Raw genomic sequence first — 15,145 nt, 5'->3', positions numbered from 1 at the left:
CGCGAGTGTGAGAGACTTGTTTTCTGTTTTACGCATGTGCGTGTTGTAGGTCTCTATGACAACAGGACTATTAAAGTCTTTAGTGGAGCAGGGGAGAGGGACACGCACAGGAGATTATCTGGACAGGTGCTCCGGCCGGCTTGTATCACCAAAATGTAGGCCAATAAACGAATAACGAGTTCCAATATAAGAGGATATAATACACATTATTTTATTTTTATTCTGAGTAAAAACGAGACGCACAAGCATCTGGTAGTGGTGAGTTCATTTCGATGTTTGGGTAACGGTACGGTTGTGCTTCTAATTATTTCAGATTTGCGCCTCATAATAAAGTGTGTAGGCTATTGCTTGTGGAAATAGTAGCCTATTCTAATGTTACATCATCGTGTTAGGCTTCTATGTTTCCTCTTGTATTGGAGCCTAGAGACCAGGCTATGTCTGTGTCTGTTACATCACGCGGTCCTGTTGTATCAGTAATATTCTACAAGCTGCAATAAATCTGCCAGTAACTCCAACAACAGTTAAGACAAGTTAGCCTATTTTTCAATACGATCCCATAATAAAAAATAATGCAAACAACTGCACCTGTCCCAGGTTGAAGTGTTTATCCTGCGCTATGCGTATTTGGCCATGGGAGGGCCACGAGAGTCGTGAATATAGGTCCACTATAGTATTGTGTGACATATGATCTGTGAGTGTTCAGACGTTGTATGCTTGTGATGTGTGCTCAAACATTCGGGAATGCTATTCTATTTTAGTTTTATGAGGGATTGTCAATGCACAAACTCGAACTGAACTGGTGTGAATTTAAATACAATGGACCCTTGGAAGTATAATTATGGGGCTATCATCACAAATGGCCCTGCATATACAATGCCCCGGTTGATCTTCTATTGTTATTCACGCTATTCCTTTGGAGAAGATGAGTCTGGTGCCAACGAGCACTAGGACCCAGGAGGAGTATGAGGACGACTTTGAGAAGGACCTGGATTGGCTGATCAGTGAGGAGGGGACGAACGATGGCCAGGTAGGTCCGTGTGGATTGGCTGATCAGCGAGGACGGGTGGACCAAGCGGCCAGGTAGGTCAGAGGGATTGGCTGATAAGCGGTAAGGGGAGGAGCGACGGCCAGGTAGGTCAGAGGGATTGGCTGATAAGCGGGAAGGGGAGGAGCGACGGCCAGGTAGGTCAGAGGGATTGGCTGATAAGCGGGAAGGGGAGGAGCGACGGCCAGGTAGGTCAGAGGGATTGGCTGATAAGCGGGAAGGGGAGGAGCGACGGCCAGGCAGGTCAGAAGGATTGGCTATTAAGCGGGAAGGGGAGGACCGACGGCCAGGTAGGTCAGAGGGATTGGCTGATAAGCGGGAAGGGGAGGAGCGACGGCCAGGTAGGTCAGCGGAGATTAGCTGATCAGTGAGGACCCAGGGCTGTGTTAAGTACGTTTTTATGTTCTGGAACGTTCCACTGACCGGAAACGGTGCTGTACTGAACGTCCAGTTGAAAAAAGGGGAGGGGTTGGGTTGTGGGTTGGGCAACGCTGTCAGCATAGCCACTGCCTTTTAATGTCACTCATTGCTTCAAGCCACACCTTGCCACACCCACTAAATGGGAGCAAATGCACCTCAAAGTCTATTCAAGAACGTATAACAACGTTTTGGGGAAACGTGTCGTTCAGTACAAACCGTTCGGCAACGTAGCAAACGTTCAAGTGAACTGAATGCACCTCAGGAGCGACGGCCAAGTAGGTCAATGAGCCGCTGGGTCGCCTGGCTTGCCCACTTCCTGTGACAATGTCACTGGGATCTTTTGAGTAGGAAGGCGAAAGCAACCAACTGTAAACAAAAGTTAAGGAGTGAAGTGGGGGAAAGTGCATCTGGGACAGCCGAAGGTCGGACACTGATGCGGTGTTCCAACAGCAAGGCTCAGTGCAACATGGCAGTGTTGCCAGTGTTTGTGGAGGTTTCTCTTTGTAATGTCGAAAATATACACGTCTCCAACCCCCATATCACACACTCACAAACTGTAAATATAGTTGTTAACATTGTACTATCAATAGGTGAAAGAGAGCCACAAATATCACTTTCAACTATACATGAATGGCGGCAAAGTTGGTTCCTGTTTTAGTCTGGTCTTTGGTCATGATCACAGGAGTCAAACAAAAACACCCTAATGATTGGTTGGCATTAGAGCCTCCCACAATGCAGGTAATGGCTGCAGGATGAAGTTGGTGAAGAACAACTGCAGAAATACATTTGCAGTCAAAATTTCATGACTTTTGATCTGTTATAAAGCTCATACAGTCGTCATGCAAGCGCAAATCGGACAATTTTTTTTATCCCCATAATACAACACACTTTGGAAGGCGGTGACCAACGATGGTCACCAACCTGACAAAAGTGATCTGCTCAAATGCGCCCACAGTTTGTGGTGTTGTGTTACCATGCGCCTGCATCTCAGTGTATGTGTGTGAAATCCAACCCACTGACACACATCCAGACACTTTCATTGGGTCACAGCTATAGGGCTCTGGACTGGGTACATTGATACCCACACACACATACACACAGTCGTCATGTCTCTCACAAAGTATCAAAGTACCTAATTAACATATCGTTTGCTGACACACTGTCTGCTGAGAGACTCAGGTGAATAGAACTCCGTCACTCCTCCTCAACAGGAACCTGACTACGAGGACATCGAGGCCGAAATAGACAAGGAGCTGAAGGAGGAGGGGAAGGAGGAAGAGAAGAAGCGAGGGAGGAAGGAGGACAAGAAAAGCCTGAAGGAGGAGAAGTGGGCGAGCGAGTCAGAGAAGGCGGAGGAGGAGGAGAGGTGGCCCTCGCCCATGGAACCTTTGGAGTTTGACTCCGACCGAGACAGTCCATATAAGGGCGGGTCCCCCCTAGCGCCGCCCCCTCCGGTGCTGGAAGACCAACCGGAAGAGGAGAAGAAGTACATCCTGGAGAAGATCCAGTTAGCCAATCGGCAGCTGCAGGACCAGGAAGCGCCGGACATGACTCGGCGCCGACGCCTTCACTTCAAAGAAACGCTGGTGGATTTGGTGGTGGCGCCACTGGAGTACGAGAAAGACAGCAGCACCCCCCAAAAGATGGGGGTGGTAGAGCAGGTGAGCAGCAAGGAAATGGAGGTAGAGAGTGAGGTGTCAGGGAAGCTCTCTGAGCTGAAGCTCACCCCTCGGGAAGGGGAAGGAGGAGGGCAGGGGCTCAATTATGGGGGTGGTGGGGAGGCTGGCCAGAGTGGACCGGGGAAAGAGGGCAAAGTCCTGGTGGAGAAAGATGGCAAGTTTGACCTTGTCAGCCTGAAGGAGGTGGAGAGCCGCGGCCTGATGCTGCCACCTTTAGCGAGCTTCCCCAGCGACAACTCACGCTCGTCCTCCCGTCCAAGTGACCTAAGCCCGAACAAGACCCCCACATCCTCCCCGCTGCGTCCCATCTCTAGCACTATGTCCATAGGGATCGAGCAACACCGCGCCCCCAGACCTCCGGCCCAGCCCAGGAACCGGCCCAACTCGGCCAGTCACAGCCAGAGGGGCAGCGGGGGGAGGGGCACCAAGCGCAGGGTACAGTCGGCCAACAGTGCCCCTACCCAGCAGGCCACCTTCACTCTCTCGCCCCAACAGAAGGAGCTACTGAACAAAATACAGGAGAGGAGAGAGAGGCTCGCCAGAGAGGTGGGGAGCACAGGACGTCCCAATGCTTATCATGAAAGATAAATCCCCTTTTCTGTTTTCCTGTGTAACTCTTTCTACCTCTCCCCCTCCTTGCTTCCCCTCTCTCTTTATCTCCCCGACTCCTCTCTCTCTCTCTATTTCTACCCCTGCCCGTTCTCTCAGGAGGAGCAGAGGAAGAGGGAGGAGGATGAGCAGAAGCGTCAGGAGAATGAGCTGGCGTTCCGGGCATGGCTGGTGAGGAAGAGGGAGCAGTTGCAGGAGGAGAAGAGGATCGACAGAGCCCAGGAGATGGAGAGAAGGAATGGCAGGGTACGCACAGGCCACTAGAGGGCGACACTAGCACAGGCTGTAGTAGTACTGTAATTGTACTGTAGTAGTACTTTGTAGAAATCAGTGCTTTCAGCTAAATGTACATGCTATTTACTGAAATAATTTAATAAATAAAGGGAAGAAAGTTATTTTCTGATACGTATTATAAAGAAATGAAAAAGTTGTTATTGGGTATCTGTATGCTAAACTGCTATAATCTTTTGTGCAATCATAGAATATACTGCACCAGAAAGTTTGTGAAAAGCAAATCCAAGAAAGTAGGATAGTGAGTGAAAACGTTTTGACTAGATTTTTCCCCGTGTCCCGCCTCCCTCAGAGGGAGCACAGTGACCCAGGTGAGGCCTTTAAGTCATGGCTGCAGAGGAAACACGAACAACAGCAGAGAGACAGACAGCTGGAGGAGATGAAGAGGCTGGAGGAGGAGAGTGGATTCTACATGCACAACCGAGAAGAGTGTGAACGAGCCTTCAAACTGTGAGTCCCTACTCAGTCTGTCTACTGTTGAAGGGCCTTGGAGATAGTCTGGACCATTGCTTTCCAAACCTGTTCCTGGAGAGCTGCCATCCTGTAGGTTTTCGCTCCAACCCTAATCTAGCGCTCCTGATTCTAATAATTAGCTGGTTGATAAACTGGATCATGTTAGTTACAACTGGGGTTGGCGTTAAAAACCTATAGCAGGGTAGCTCTTCAGGAACCGGGTTGGATCGCCCTGGTCCTGGACACTCAATATCTTTTAAATAATGTGTCCGGTTCTCTCTCTCTCTCATCAGATGGCTGAAGAAGAAGCGGGCAGAGAAGCGGGCGGAGCAGCAGGCGTCCAGAGAGCGCTCCCGCAGGCTGGTGTTTGAGGAGCGGCGCGCCCGGCGCATGCAGGACCTCCTGTGCACCGTCAACGAGACCAAGCCTTTCCGCTTCACTGAGCACCTGGCGTACCGCTTCTGAGCGGCTTCTGAAACCACCATTCGCAACATCACGCCTCGAGAGGAAATAGTCGAGATCTGTGCAAAACTAAGGGTACGGGATACACAGACACATGAACACGGATGAAATTGTATACGACTTAGGGCCTACATAGTTGTCAATTTTTGCTCTATAAAAGGAACAACTAATCTACACATTTTCATAAGGAAACTTTTTTTTTGGGGGGGGGGGGGGACAATCAGCTCCGTTGTCATTCATCCTGCATTGGACGGCTCCCATTGAAAAAGCATCGTCTCCATCCGGAGAAAAAACGAAATCTCAGTGTGGGCGAGGCCTAAGGGAGAGGGGAATCACCAAGGAAATCTAGGCTCTGTTCCAGTATCAAATTAAAGATGGGATTATTTAGATGGGATCAGCACTGTTGACTACTGTTGAGAGAAGGGCTTTGTTTTCTATCTTTTCATTTGTCACAGATGATCCGTTTAGGACCTCCGAAGTTCTGTTCCCTTCGACGTTACCTCGTAAAACATGCACAACTCCTAAAGGTTCAGAATTGATCAGGCGTCGGGATCAATCCCGTGCTCGCTGTGTACAGTATATAAAGAGATTATTTGATCAAATTAATGATTATAACCAAGGTGACTGGCTCAATAGCTGTGCGACGACAAATATATATACAGAATGTGATCATAGGTCTACTGGCACTTGTTCTCTACATTGTCAACAGCCTCCTCTTTGTTGCTGATGCACTTTAACCTAGCCTACTAGAAGACATTGAGCTCACCAATGCCTGCAGTGCTAGTAGGTCGTCTCGGTGTGGGTAGCCCATATTGCCACTGTTACCACAATGCCTTTATAAACCGTTTGTCACCGGGTGTTTTTAAGTTTATTCTTAAATCTATCTTAAATTAGGTCCTTTGTAGTAGTGGCATCTACGCCGACCACATTGTCTTCCGTCAGAGGGCGCCATTCTACGGCTTCATTCTAAAGATGTTTTGAGGTGCTGCGAAGATTTCTTTTGGTGTGTGCATTTTTTCCCGATTTTTCAGTGGGTACTGGAGCACCCCTACTTCCCGCGGCTATCTGAATTGAGACAATGCACTGACTATAGATGCTAAGAGATTTAAAAATAATGATGGTTTGATACGGCATACATCATTTGTAATTAGACAAGTCTGAGTTGGAACAGTCAGTACTATGAATAATACACCTCTATGTTTATCTTGATATTTAAGATCGATTTACTTATCGTCATATTCATGGTTAGATTTTCAAATAAATTTTTGTAAAACCACTTTATGAAATGCTGTTGGTTTACAACTGAACCTATAGACAATGTGTTCACAAATTGTAAACAATTTACACGTTCCCAAATAATAAAGGACACGGTTTAAGTTATTGATTGAAATATTGTCTTTTTAATTTATAAGTACACATTAACAACAAAAGAGATGGATACAACAATTTGTTTGTGCTACAGCAATTTATATTTAAATAATAGTGAGTGGCCATCCTCCCTATCAAAAGATAAAACCCCTAATCTAACTTAAAATGCATAAATTACGTATAGTTAGCAGTTGTAATCATTGAAATATCATAGTACACAAGGCACATTCTTTCCATAGAATTTTAACAGTGTGTGTGCCTGTCTGTCTATTTTGACCCAGGAAATGAGGAAGTGTCGAAAGGACAGGACACCTATAAGCCACCTTAAAATAGGAATTCCTTTAAACAGGAATAAATGACATCTTTTATTAAAAAGCTTCTAATATCAAATGTCGACAATTGCAATAGCAGCTGTCTATCTTTAAAAACAGACACGTAAAACACACAACAACAAAAACACACTCCATGCCCGTGTGTCAGCTAACTTGTAAACAGTTATCTTGCTCGCCGTTTGATTGCAATTGACGGGAGGGATTAGCTCTGGTCCAAGGTGTTAGTAAGGCTTGCTAACGCCATGGACCAGAGCTCGGGAGGGATGTGAGTCACGAAGACAGTGTCTCTTCACCACACCACAAACGAGAAGAAAGTGCACGGGAAAATAATGAAAGATCAGTTCAGTCATTGTTGTCAGTCACCAAAAGGGATTTTACAGCTCCCTGTTTGTTAAGAAATGCCTGACCTCTTTCTCTCGGTGAATGCATATACTCCAGCCAATGTTTCAGTGAATAAGTAGATGAAACATATCGACTGTGTTTACACCGACCGAAGGACCGATTTGTTTTATGAGTTCATGTTTGAAACGTTATAAACAGCCCATTGTCTTTTCTATAACAAGAGAATGACAATGTCGACTGCTGTTCTTCTCTTTCGCTTGATCACAGTGCAGTAAGAACTGTTCATACGTATGACAGGTCTGTGTTGTAACAACCTTGTGCGCGCGCACAACCGCACACTACGCAAAGTCATCACAAAGGGAACTGAGCATTTTAAGTCATCACAAAGTCAACTGGACCTTATAAAGTCATCACAAAGTCAACTGGACCTTATAAAGTGTGAGGCACAATGACTGGGTTTCACCCCAACAGAGAGAGAGAGAGAGAAAGAGAGAGAGTGAGAGAGCGAGTCAATGGAAAGAAAAACAAAGACCCAAACGCGAACTCAAGTACTGGTATGTACAGAAGGAGAAAAAAATCACAACAGACTAAAAGCCACGACGGCAACACAAACAACTATATAACCTTGCACTTCAAACAGTACAAAAATAAAATTGTTCTGATCCAAACTTCATTAAATAAATAGATAGATATAAAGATTTGGGGGGTGCTGGGCTGGGGGCCGGCGGACTACTACAGCTCGTCTTTGGGGTTGATGTTGAGGCTTGTGTCCCACTGTGATTGGCTGCTCTGGTTGTCCAACGCCTGCATCACCTCATCTGCCTGCAGGCGCTCCTAGAGGAGAAAGAGAGGGGGAGGGAGAAAAGAGGAGGAGTTTTGTCTCGTGACAAACATCTTCCCGAAATAATTATCTTCCTAACTAACGAGCAATAAATATATCCCTAAATCAATAGCCATTATAATCTTGTACATAACATGATGTACTATACTCTAGACATGTGTCTCTGAAAGACATAATCAAAGAATACATTATGATAGGGCCACGGCTGTAGTGTGTTTACCAGTTCTCTGAAGAGGGGGTCCAGGGTGAACCACAGGGCCACGGCACACCTCTGCCCCCTGGTGACGGCCCTCACTCCATGAGGGTTCTCCCCGCCAGACGAGAACCCCACCATACGACCACACTTTGGCTTCACCTGTGCCTAGGGGAGGAGGAGGGGGGAGACCAGGGTCACTATCTGACTGTCGTGGTGGAATGGGTTCACATTGGACGTGGGAAATTCCAACTTTATTTAGACGAGGCTCCAAACGAAGAAAGGGTAAGACATTAAGACTAATTAAAACATGTGAAAAGACGGGCAATAGCAATGACATGAGACATTTTGATCACTTCACTCTTCAAAAAAAAAAAGATTTCCCTTCTCAGGAGAGGACTCACTGTGACTGTTTTGGCGTCCATTTCTGTGAAGATGAACTCTCCTCCCTCAAAGTCTCCATTCAGGTACAGCAGAGCACTTAGGACACGATGAAAACCATTGAAAATGTGTTCGAGCCATGACTATTTAACACTAGGTAACGGTAATAATATGGTGACATTGACAGCGCAAATATGTTTCAATGTTGTTAGGAGGCAGCTTAGCCATGGACCAGAGCTTGTACCATAAGCTGCTTCATAACTACATTGAAATGTATATTCATCGTGGAAAAATGAAGGCCCAGAGCTAGGTGGTAACCTGTAGTCTCTGTAGGTGTAGGCTGGTGGTTCTTTCCAGCACTCGTTGGCCTCTGGGTCTAACAGACAGTTGTCAGCGTGGATGGGATGGCTTAGGTCATTTCTATGGTCCTGTTGCCCTATACCAAACAGACATAAAACTTATATTAAACCCAAAACAGAGACCAACTTTATTAACCCCAAAACAGCACCAAACCGAGACGAACTTGACTAAAGCAACAAAGAGGCAAACTAAACCAAATTTGACTAAACCTACATGCTCAAACTCTCAAAGTCACATAATGACTTGGCTCACCTGTGATTGCGGTCCGGCACACCAGGTGTGTGTAGGAGAAGTGGAGCGTCGAGTTGAGCAGGAAGTAGGACTCGATGATGCGTCTGGCCCTCTCACTGGCATCATAGAACAGACGAGCGCTCCTCAATGGGACACGGCCCTCGTACCCGTACTGCAGGTAACACAGTAGAAACATGGGTAAATATTCACTCAACATGTTGCCAAGGATAGAACGGCACTGGCCAGCCTGGCTAGTAGACTGCAACTTCTACTAGCCTGGGTGACACACTGCACCTTTTCCAAAGTTTGTTTTGAAAAAAATTCTACTAGCCCAGTCAGAAAAATACAAGCCTTAGGCTATTAGGGTATCTTAATTTGCATCCCTGCTTTTAAGGAACCAAACATATTCTGTAGTTGACTACTAAGGTACTGAAAGAGTGACTTTTGATAACTTTGAGACAAGAGCGTTACTGAGAGATTGTTATATGAAAAGGGCAATACGAATCAAGCGGTTTCAAACAGAGGTTATTTTAATCTTCTCCATTGTGTCTATGTATAGGAGCGTTGCTTACCTGCAGTGTTTTCAGCACAGTGGCTCCCTCAAACCTCTCGTTGGGAGTGTGAGGAGACATCTTCCCTCGGTATCCGTCTCCTGCCATAGTGACAGTCTGTAGACCAAGCAAGAGCACTGAACCCCTGGCTCTCATATTCTAGAAATGCATTTATCAAGTACCAAACAATGGCCATGTTCACAAAGTGCACTAAGGGCCAGTTTTCTGGACACGGATTAAGCCTCGTCCTGGACTAGGAAACATACTTGACGGAGAATATTCCATCGAAAGCACTTTTCAGTCCAAGAATTAGGCCTGATATGTGTCTGGGGAACCGGCCCATAGTGTTCACAGTAAACCTGTAACGACACACTAAATAGTGATCAATTAAAATGCACGTTTACACACAGTACAATTCATGATAGTGACTATTTGGATGTAGTTCTGTCCTTGAGCTGTTCTTGTCTATTAATGTTCTGTATTTTGTCATGTTTCATGTTTTGTGTGGAACCCCAGGAAGAGTAGCTGCTGCTTTCGCAACAACATAAGATTCAGCCGTCTTACATGGGCCAGGTTTGTGAGCTCGGCACACTCGTCCACAGATATGACATCATCCAGAAGAACCCTCTGAGTTCCGTTCAGGGCCTTTGAGTTCTGGACCAGCTGCACACTGTCATACACCAAGGGCCCTCCTACAGTCCACACGCAGACAAACACACACACCAGTACAGAGGATGAGGGCAAAGTGTGAACTCATCTATGCTGGAACACATTCATCTGTCAAGTTGTTTACATCATGGGTTAGTTCAATCTAAATTCTGCTTTATTTGCAGAGTCCTATAAACCTCTCCTCAGAGTCAAGCCGTTCCATGTATTTCAACCATTCTAGAGCTAGCACACATTTGTCAACCGATCAAGTGTGCTAGTTCATGTTCTACCACGAAATTGTGAAGCGTCCAGTGGTCCCCGAGGAGAGGTTGGAAAAGCATTGGTGTCGGGAACAGATGATGTCCTACCTTCTCTGAGCTCCTGTGGTGGGGCCAGAGTGAAGTTCTTCTTCTCTGAGATGGGTACATACTCCATCCATCCATCGGTACCAGAGGGGATCCTGGGGGAATGCAAGAACAGAGCACGGAGCCACATCAACAGGCAGACAGTACATGCTTATAACAAGGCTGAGGACAATCATTCGGGCTGCGGTAGGCCTTCAGTGTCTTCTTATGTTACATCTACGGAGGTAGCTAGCAGACAAATACATGTGTATTTGAGTCTTTGTATTTGAAATACTTATTTTCTTTGAGTATTTTTCAAATAATGTGGCCGAATTGCCTACTTCTATTTGACGTGTTTGAAAGTATCTCCAAATATATTCCGATATTCAACTGACTTGTATTAAAAAAGGTTATATATATATATATAAAACACTTACTCTGAAATGTCTTTGAAAGTAATTGAAATACACCCAAATAGTATTATTTATTGGGAGTATATATAGAGTGTGCAACTATTTGCCACAACAGATTACACAAGATGCATGCCATACTGAAAGTATCCAATAGATGTCAGTGGTGTATACCACACAAAGCAGAGGTACGACAGTCAAATACGACACAGGATATAATACAGTTTTCATTCATTTATTATTGTCTATAAGTGAAAAGAATCACTTGAGTCTAAACTATCTATCTGACACAGTGTTGTCCTTGTGAACTCCACATCTGATATTCATTAATATACAGGACATTCCATGGGACTACTATTGAACACGTTAAACTTTCCCAAGAGGATATTTCTGGGTTTGCTCACCTGTTCGAATCCTCTCTTCCACCTGTGCTGGTCCAGTAATGCTACAAGACAAGGTAAAACACTGACAGATCAGAATTTTACATTTTAGTCATTTAGCGGATGCTCTTGTTCTGAGCAACTTACAGTTATTGCTCTCATCTTAAGGTATCTAGGTAAGACAACCACATATTACAGGCACAGTAAGTAAACCTACGCTGAGTTTACAAAACATTAGGAACACCTTCCTAATATTGAGTTGCACCCCCTTTTGCACTCAGAACAGCCTCAATTAGTCGGGGCATGGACTCTACAAGTTGTTGAGAGTTCCACAGGGATACTGGCCCATGTTGACAACAATGCTTCCCACAATTGTGTCAAGTTGGCTGGATGTCCTTTGGGTGGTGGACCATTCCTGATACACATGGGACACTTTTGAGCGTGAAAAACCCTGCAGTGTTGAAGTTCCAGACACATCCCGCTCAAAGGCACTTAAATATTTTGACTTGCCAATTCACACTCTGAATGGGACACATACACAATCCATGTCTCACTTGTCTGAATCAGGGATGGGCTGCCCCCTTTTGTCGGCCCACGGACCAATTTCACCAATATATACAGTACCAGTCAAAAGTTTGGACACACCTACTCATTCAAGGGTTTTTTCTTTATTTTGACTATTTTCTACATTGTAGAATAATAGTGAAGACTTAAACTATGAAATAACACATATGGAATCATGTAGTAACCAAAAAAGTGTTAAACAAATGCAAATGTATTTTATATTTGAGATTCTTCAAACTAGCCACCCTTTGCCTTGATGACAGCTTTGTACACTGTTGGCATTCTCTCAACCAGCCTCATGAGGTAGTCACCTGGAATGCATTTCAAATTAACAGGTGTGCATTGTTAAAAGTTCATTTGTGGAATTTCTTTCCTTCTTAATGAGTTTGAGCCAATCAGTTGTTGTGACAAGGTAGGGGTGGTTTACAGAATATAGCCCTATCTGGTAAAAGACCAAGTCCATATTATGGCAAGAACAGCTCAAATAAGCAAAGAGAAATGACAGTCCATCATTAAGATCAGTCAACCCGGAAAATGTCAAGAACTTTGAAAGTTTCTTTAAGTGCAGTCGCAAACACCATCAAGCGCTATGATGAAACTGGCTCTCATGAGGACCGGCACAGGAAAGGAAGACCAAGAGTTACCTCTGCTGCAGAGGATAAGTTCATTAGAGTTACCAGCCTCAGAAATGGCAGCCCAAATAAATTCTTCACAGAGTTCAAGTAACAGACACATCTCAACATCAACTCTTCAGAAGAGACTGCGTGAATCATGCCTTCATGGTCGAATTGCTGCAAGGAAACCACTACTAAAGGACACCAATAATAATAAGAAGCTTGGTTTGGGCCAAGAAACACGAACAATGGACATTAGACTGGTGGAAATCTGACCTTTGGTCTGATTTATCCAATTTGAGATTTTTGGTTCCAACCGCCATGTCTTTGTGAGATGCAGAGTAGGTGAACGGATGATCTCTGCATGTGTGGTTCCCACCATGAACTATGGAGGGGGTGTGATGGTGTGGGGGTGCTTTGCTGGTGATACTGTCATTGATTTATTTAGAATTCAAGGCACACTTAACCAGCATGGCTACTAGAGCTTTCTGCAGCGATACGCCATCCCATCCCGTTGGTGATTAGTGGGATGTCTGTTAGTTTTGATGTCTTCAATATAATTCCACAAAGTAGAAAATAGTCAAAATAAAGAAAAACCCTTGAAGGAGTAGGTGTGTCCAAACTTTTGACTGGTACTGTATGTTTTGTTTAACACTTTTTTTGGTTACTACATGATTCCATATGTGTTATTTCATAGTTTTGATGTCTTCACTATTACTCTACAATGTAGAAAATAGTACAAATAAAGAAAAACCCTGGAATGAGTAGGTGTGTCGAAACGTTTGACTGGTACTGTCTATATATTTTTTAGGAATTCTGTCTGGGTCTCAACTTATTGCTGAGAGTTAAAATAATAGAATACACATGGTACAATTTTGAAATTAGGTTGTGCATCAGCAGTCACCATTTAGCCCATGTCGGCTTAATTGCCTCCATCCTATAGTAAAATGTGTAGAATAGCAGGAAATTACCTGTAAAACCGCTAATTGTTACCTTCACTGTCAAGAGGGGGGCCGCTACAATGACTTGAAGGGGATTTAACAAGTGTCATCAAAAGGGTTCACCTGGATTCAGCCGGTCAGTCTATGTCATGTTCCTAATGTTGTGTACACTCAGTGTATATACTATATACAAACTTCTTATATTATAATATATATATTACATCTATACTACAACTATGTGGAATAGTTGCAGATCCAGAAGCATTAAAGTGCAAAAAGTACATGAATGAAAAGCTGGAGCACCAATGGTTTTCCATCATGGCCTCTAGGTGGTGCTGTGTCCTGCGGCTATAATGGTGTAACTTCCAGGCACCTGTTACTGTCCTACATACAGCCCATATGTATCAACAAGTGTCACAGAGTAGGAGTGCTGATCTAGGATCAGAGCCCACCACCCTCAATTTAATCTTATTAATTGTGATCTAAAAAGCCAAACGGATCCTAAATCAGTAATCTGGCCCCAGCGCGCTGGCTCTCATTTTCTGTGTCCCTATTTCAAAAATGACTCGTTCCAGTAACAGGACCAGAAACGTCAACCCCAATTGACCTTTCAGTAGTCATGGAAGCCATTCACAAGTATCAGAGACAGCCCAAAAAGTTCAAAATAAGAGGCTGAGTTTCCATTTTGTCACCAATGCACTGTACTCACCCCCTCTGTAAATTCCACATGCATGTTCTCACTGCCAATCACTAGTAGCTCCAGCTCCTGCTTATGGCGTCTCAGGTACCACTCGGCCGTCTATAGAAACACAGAGATATCGGGCAGCCATGTTAATCTCCACAGGTTAAAAACATTTTTTTTTTAATGACATCACTTTAGCACATTACCGAGCGACTGAATATCCCAAAATTGACCCCTTGAAGCAGAACGTTTAGGAAGACTATTGTTTTATAACCACTGTGTCTCTTATATCTTATTTACTGTCCCAACCCTAACACCTCTTCAGCAGCCAAGCCCCCTCCAGCCCTCTCTTCGCCTCATTGCTGGACCAAATGGACTGTGCGATATTGCCCTGTCTCTCTCTCAGGTTGTTCTACCTCAGAAAGCACAAGAGGATTTTGACCCCCATTCAAGGCACCACTTAACCAGGTTGTTCTGAACTCATTTCTGCAGTTAGAAACAGATAAGATTTGCATCAAGATTTCCTGCATCATTTTTGTATTTAAATATCATTTGATCTCTGAAAAATTAAGTGAATTGATTGTATACAAACTGGCCATTTTAAGGAATAGGATTCATATATTATTCAATAAAAGAGTACATAACATCCGATTTGTACAAACATTTTTTTTTTCTAACAAGGAGTTAGACATGAGGAATCCAATGAAATTGTCAAAAGCCAACCACGTACACCACACACCAATCCATCCCCAACAATGTGTAGATATACGGAACAAAAATACAAACACAACGTAAAGTGTTGGTCCCATATTTCATGAGCTGAAATAAAAGAATACAGAAATGTTTCAGGAGCAAAAAAAGCTTATTCTTCTCAGATTTTGTGCACACATTTGTTTACATCCCTGTTAGTGAGCATTTCTCCTTCGCCAAGATAATCCATCCATTTTACACGTGTGGCATATCTGATTAAGACAGCATGAGCATTACACAGGTGCACCTTGTAC

At 44.3% G+C, this 15,145-nt stretch overlaps 2 protein-coding genes across 2 annotated transcripts in view; one reads left to right on the top strand and one right to left on the bottom strand.

The window, feature by feature from the left end:
• The first annotated feature begins 97 nt into the window (after positions 1-97).
• Positions 98-6,341, top strand: ccdc181 (coiled-coil domain containing 181). Its single transcript, XM_064934701.1, has 6 exons — positions 98-258; positions 923-1,027; positions 2,677-3,690; positions 3,853-3,999; positions 4,337-4,494; positions 4,791-6,341. The coding sequence occupies exons 2-6, from the start codon at positions 923-925 to the stop codon at positions 4,960-4,962; spliced, it is 1,596 nt and encodes a 531-aa protein (XP_064790773.1). The 5' UTR covers positions 98-258; the 3' UTR covers positions 4,963-6,341.
• The window catches only part of LOC135512553 (prolyl 3-hydroxylase 2-like), a 101,797-nt gene continuing 92,988 nt past the window's right edge, over positions 6,337-15,145 (bottom strand). The window contains exons 6-15 of the mRNA XM_064934700.1: positions 14,169-14,258; positions 11,365-11,405; positions 10,575-10,666; positions 10,123-10,250; positions 9,586-9,675; positions 9,029-9,185; positions 8,735-8,852; positions 8,440-8,515; positions 8,063-8,203; positions 6,337-7,835 (exon numbers count right to left, since the gene is read on the bottom strand). Coding sequence (XP_064790772.1) covers positions 7,734-7,835; positions 8,063-8,203; positions 8,440-8,515; positions 8,735-8,852; positions 9,029-9,185; positions 9,586-9,675; positions 10,123-10,250; positions 10,575-10,666; positions 11,365-11,405; positions 14,169-14,258 — 1,035 coding nt within the window. The 3' untranslated portion in view covers positions 6,337-7,733. The remainder of the gene's footprint in view (positions 7,836-8,062; positions 8,204-8,439; positions 8,516-8,734; positions 8,853-9,028; positions 9,186-9,585; positions 9,676-10,122; positions 10,251-10,574; positions 10,667-11,364; positions 11,406-14,168; positions 14,259-15,145) is intronic.

The sequence above is a fragment of the Oncorhynchus masou genome, chromosome 24 (genome assembly GCF_036934945.1).
Source record: "Oncorhynchus masou masou isolate Uvic2021 chromosome 24, UVic_Omas_1.1, whole genome shotgun sequence".
Lineage (NCBI taxonomy): Eukaryota > Metazoa > Chordata > Actinopteri > Salmoniformes > Salmonidae > Oncorhynchus > Oncorhynchus masou.
The sequence above is the reverse complement of the archived record's forward strand: the minus strand, read 5'-3'. Positions and strand labels throughout refer to the sequence as shown.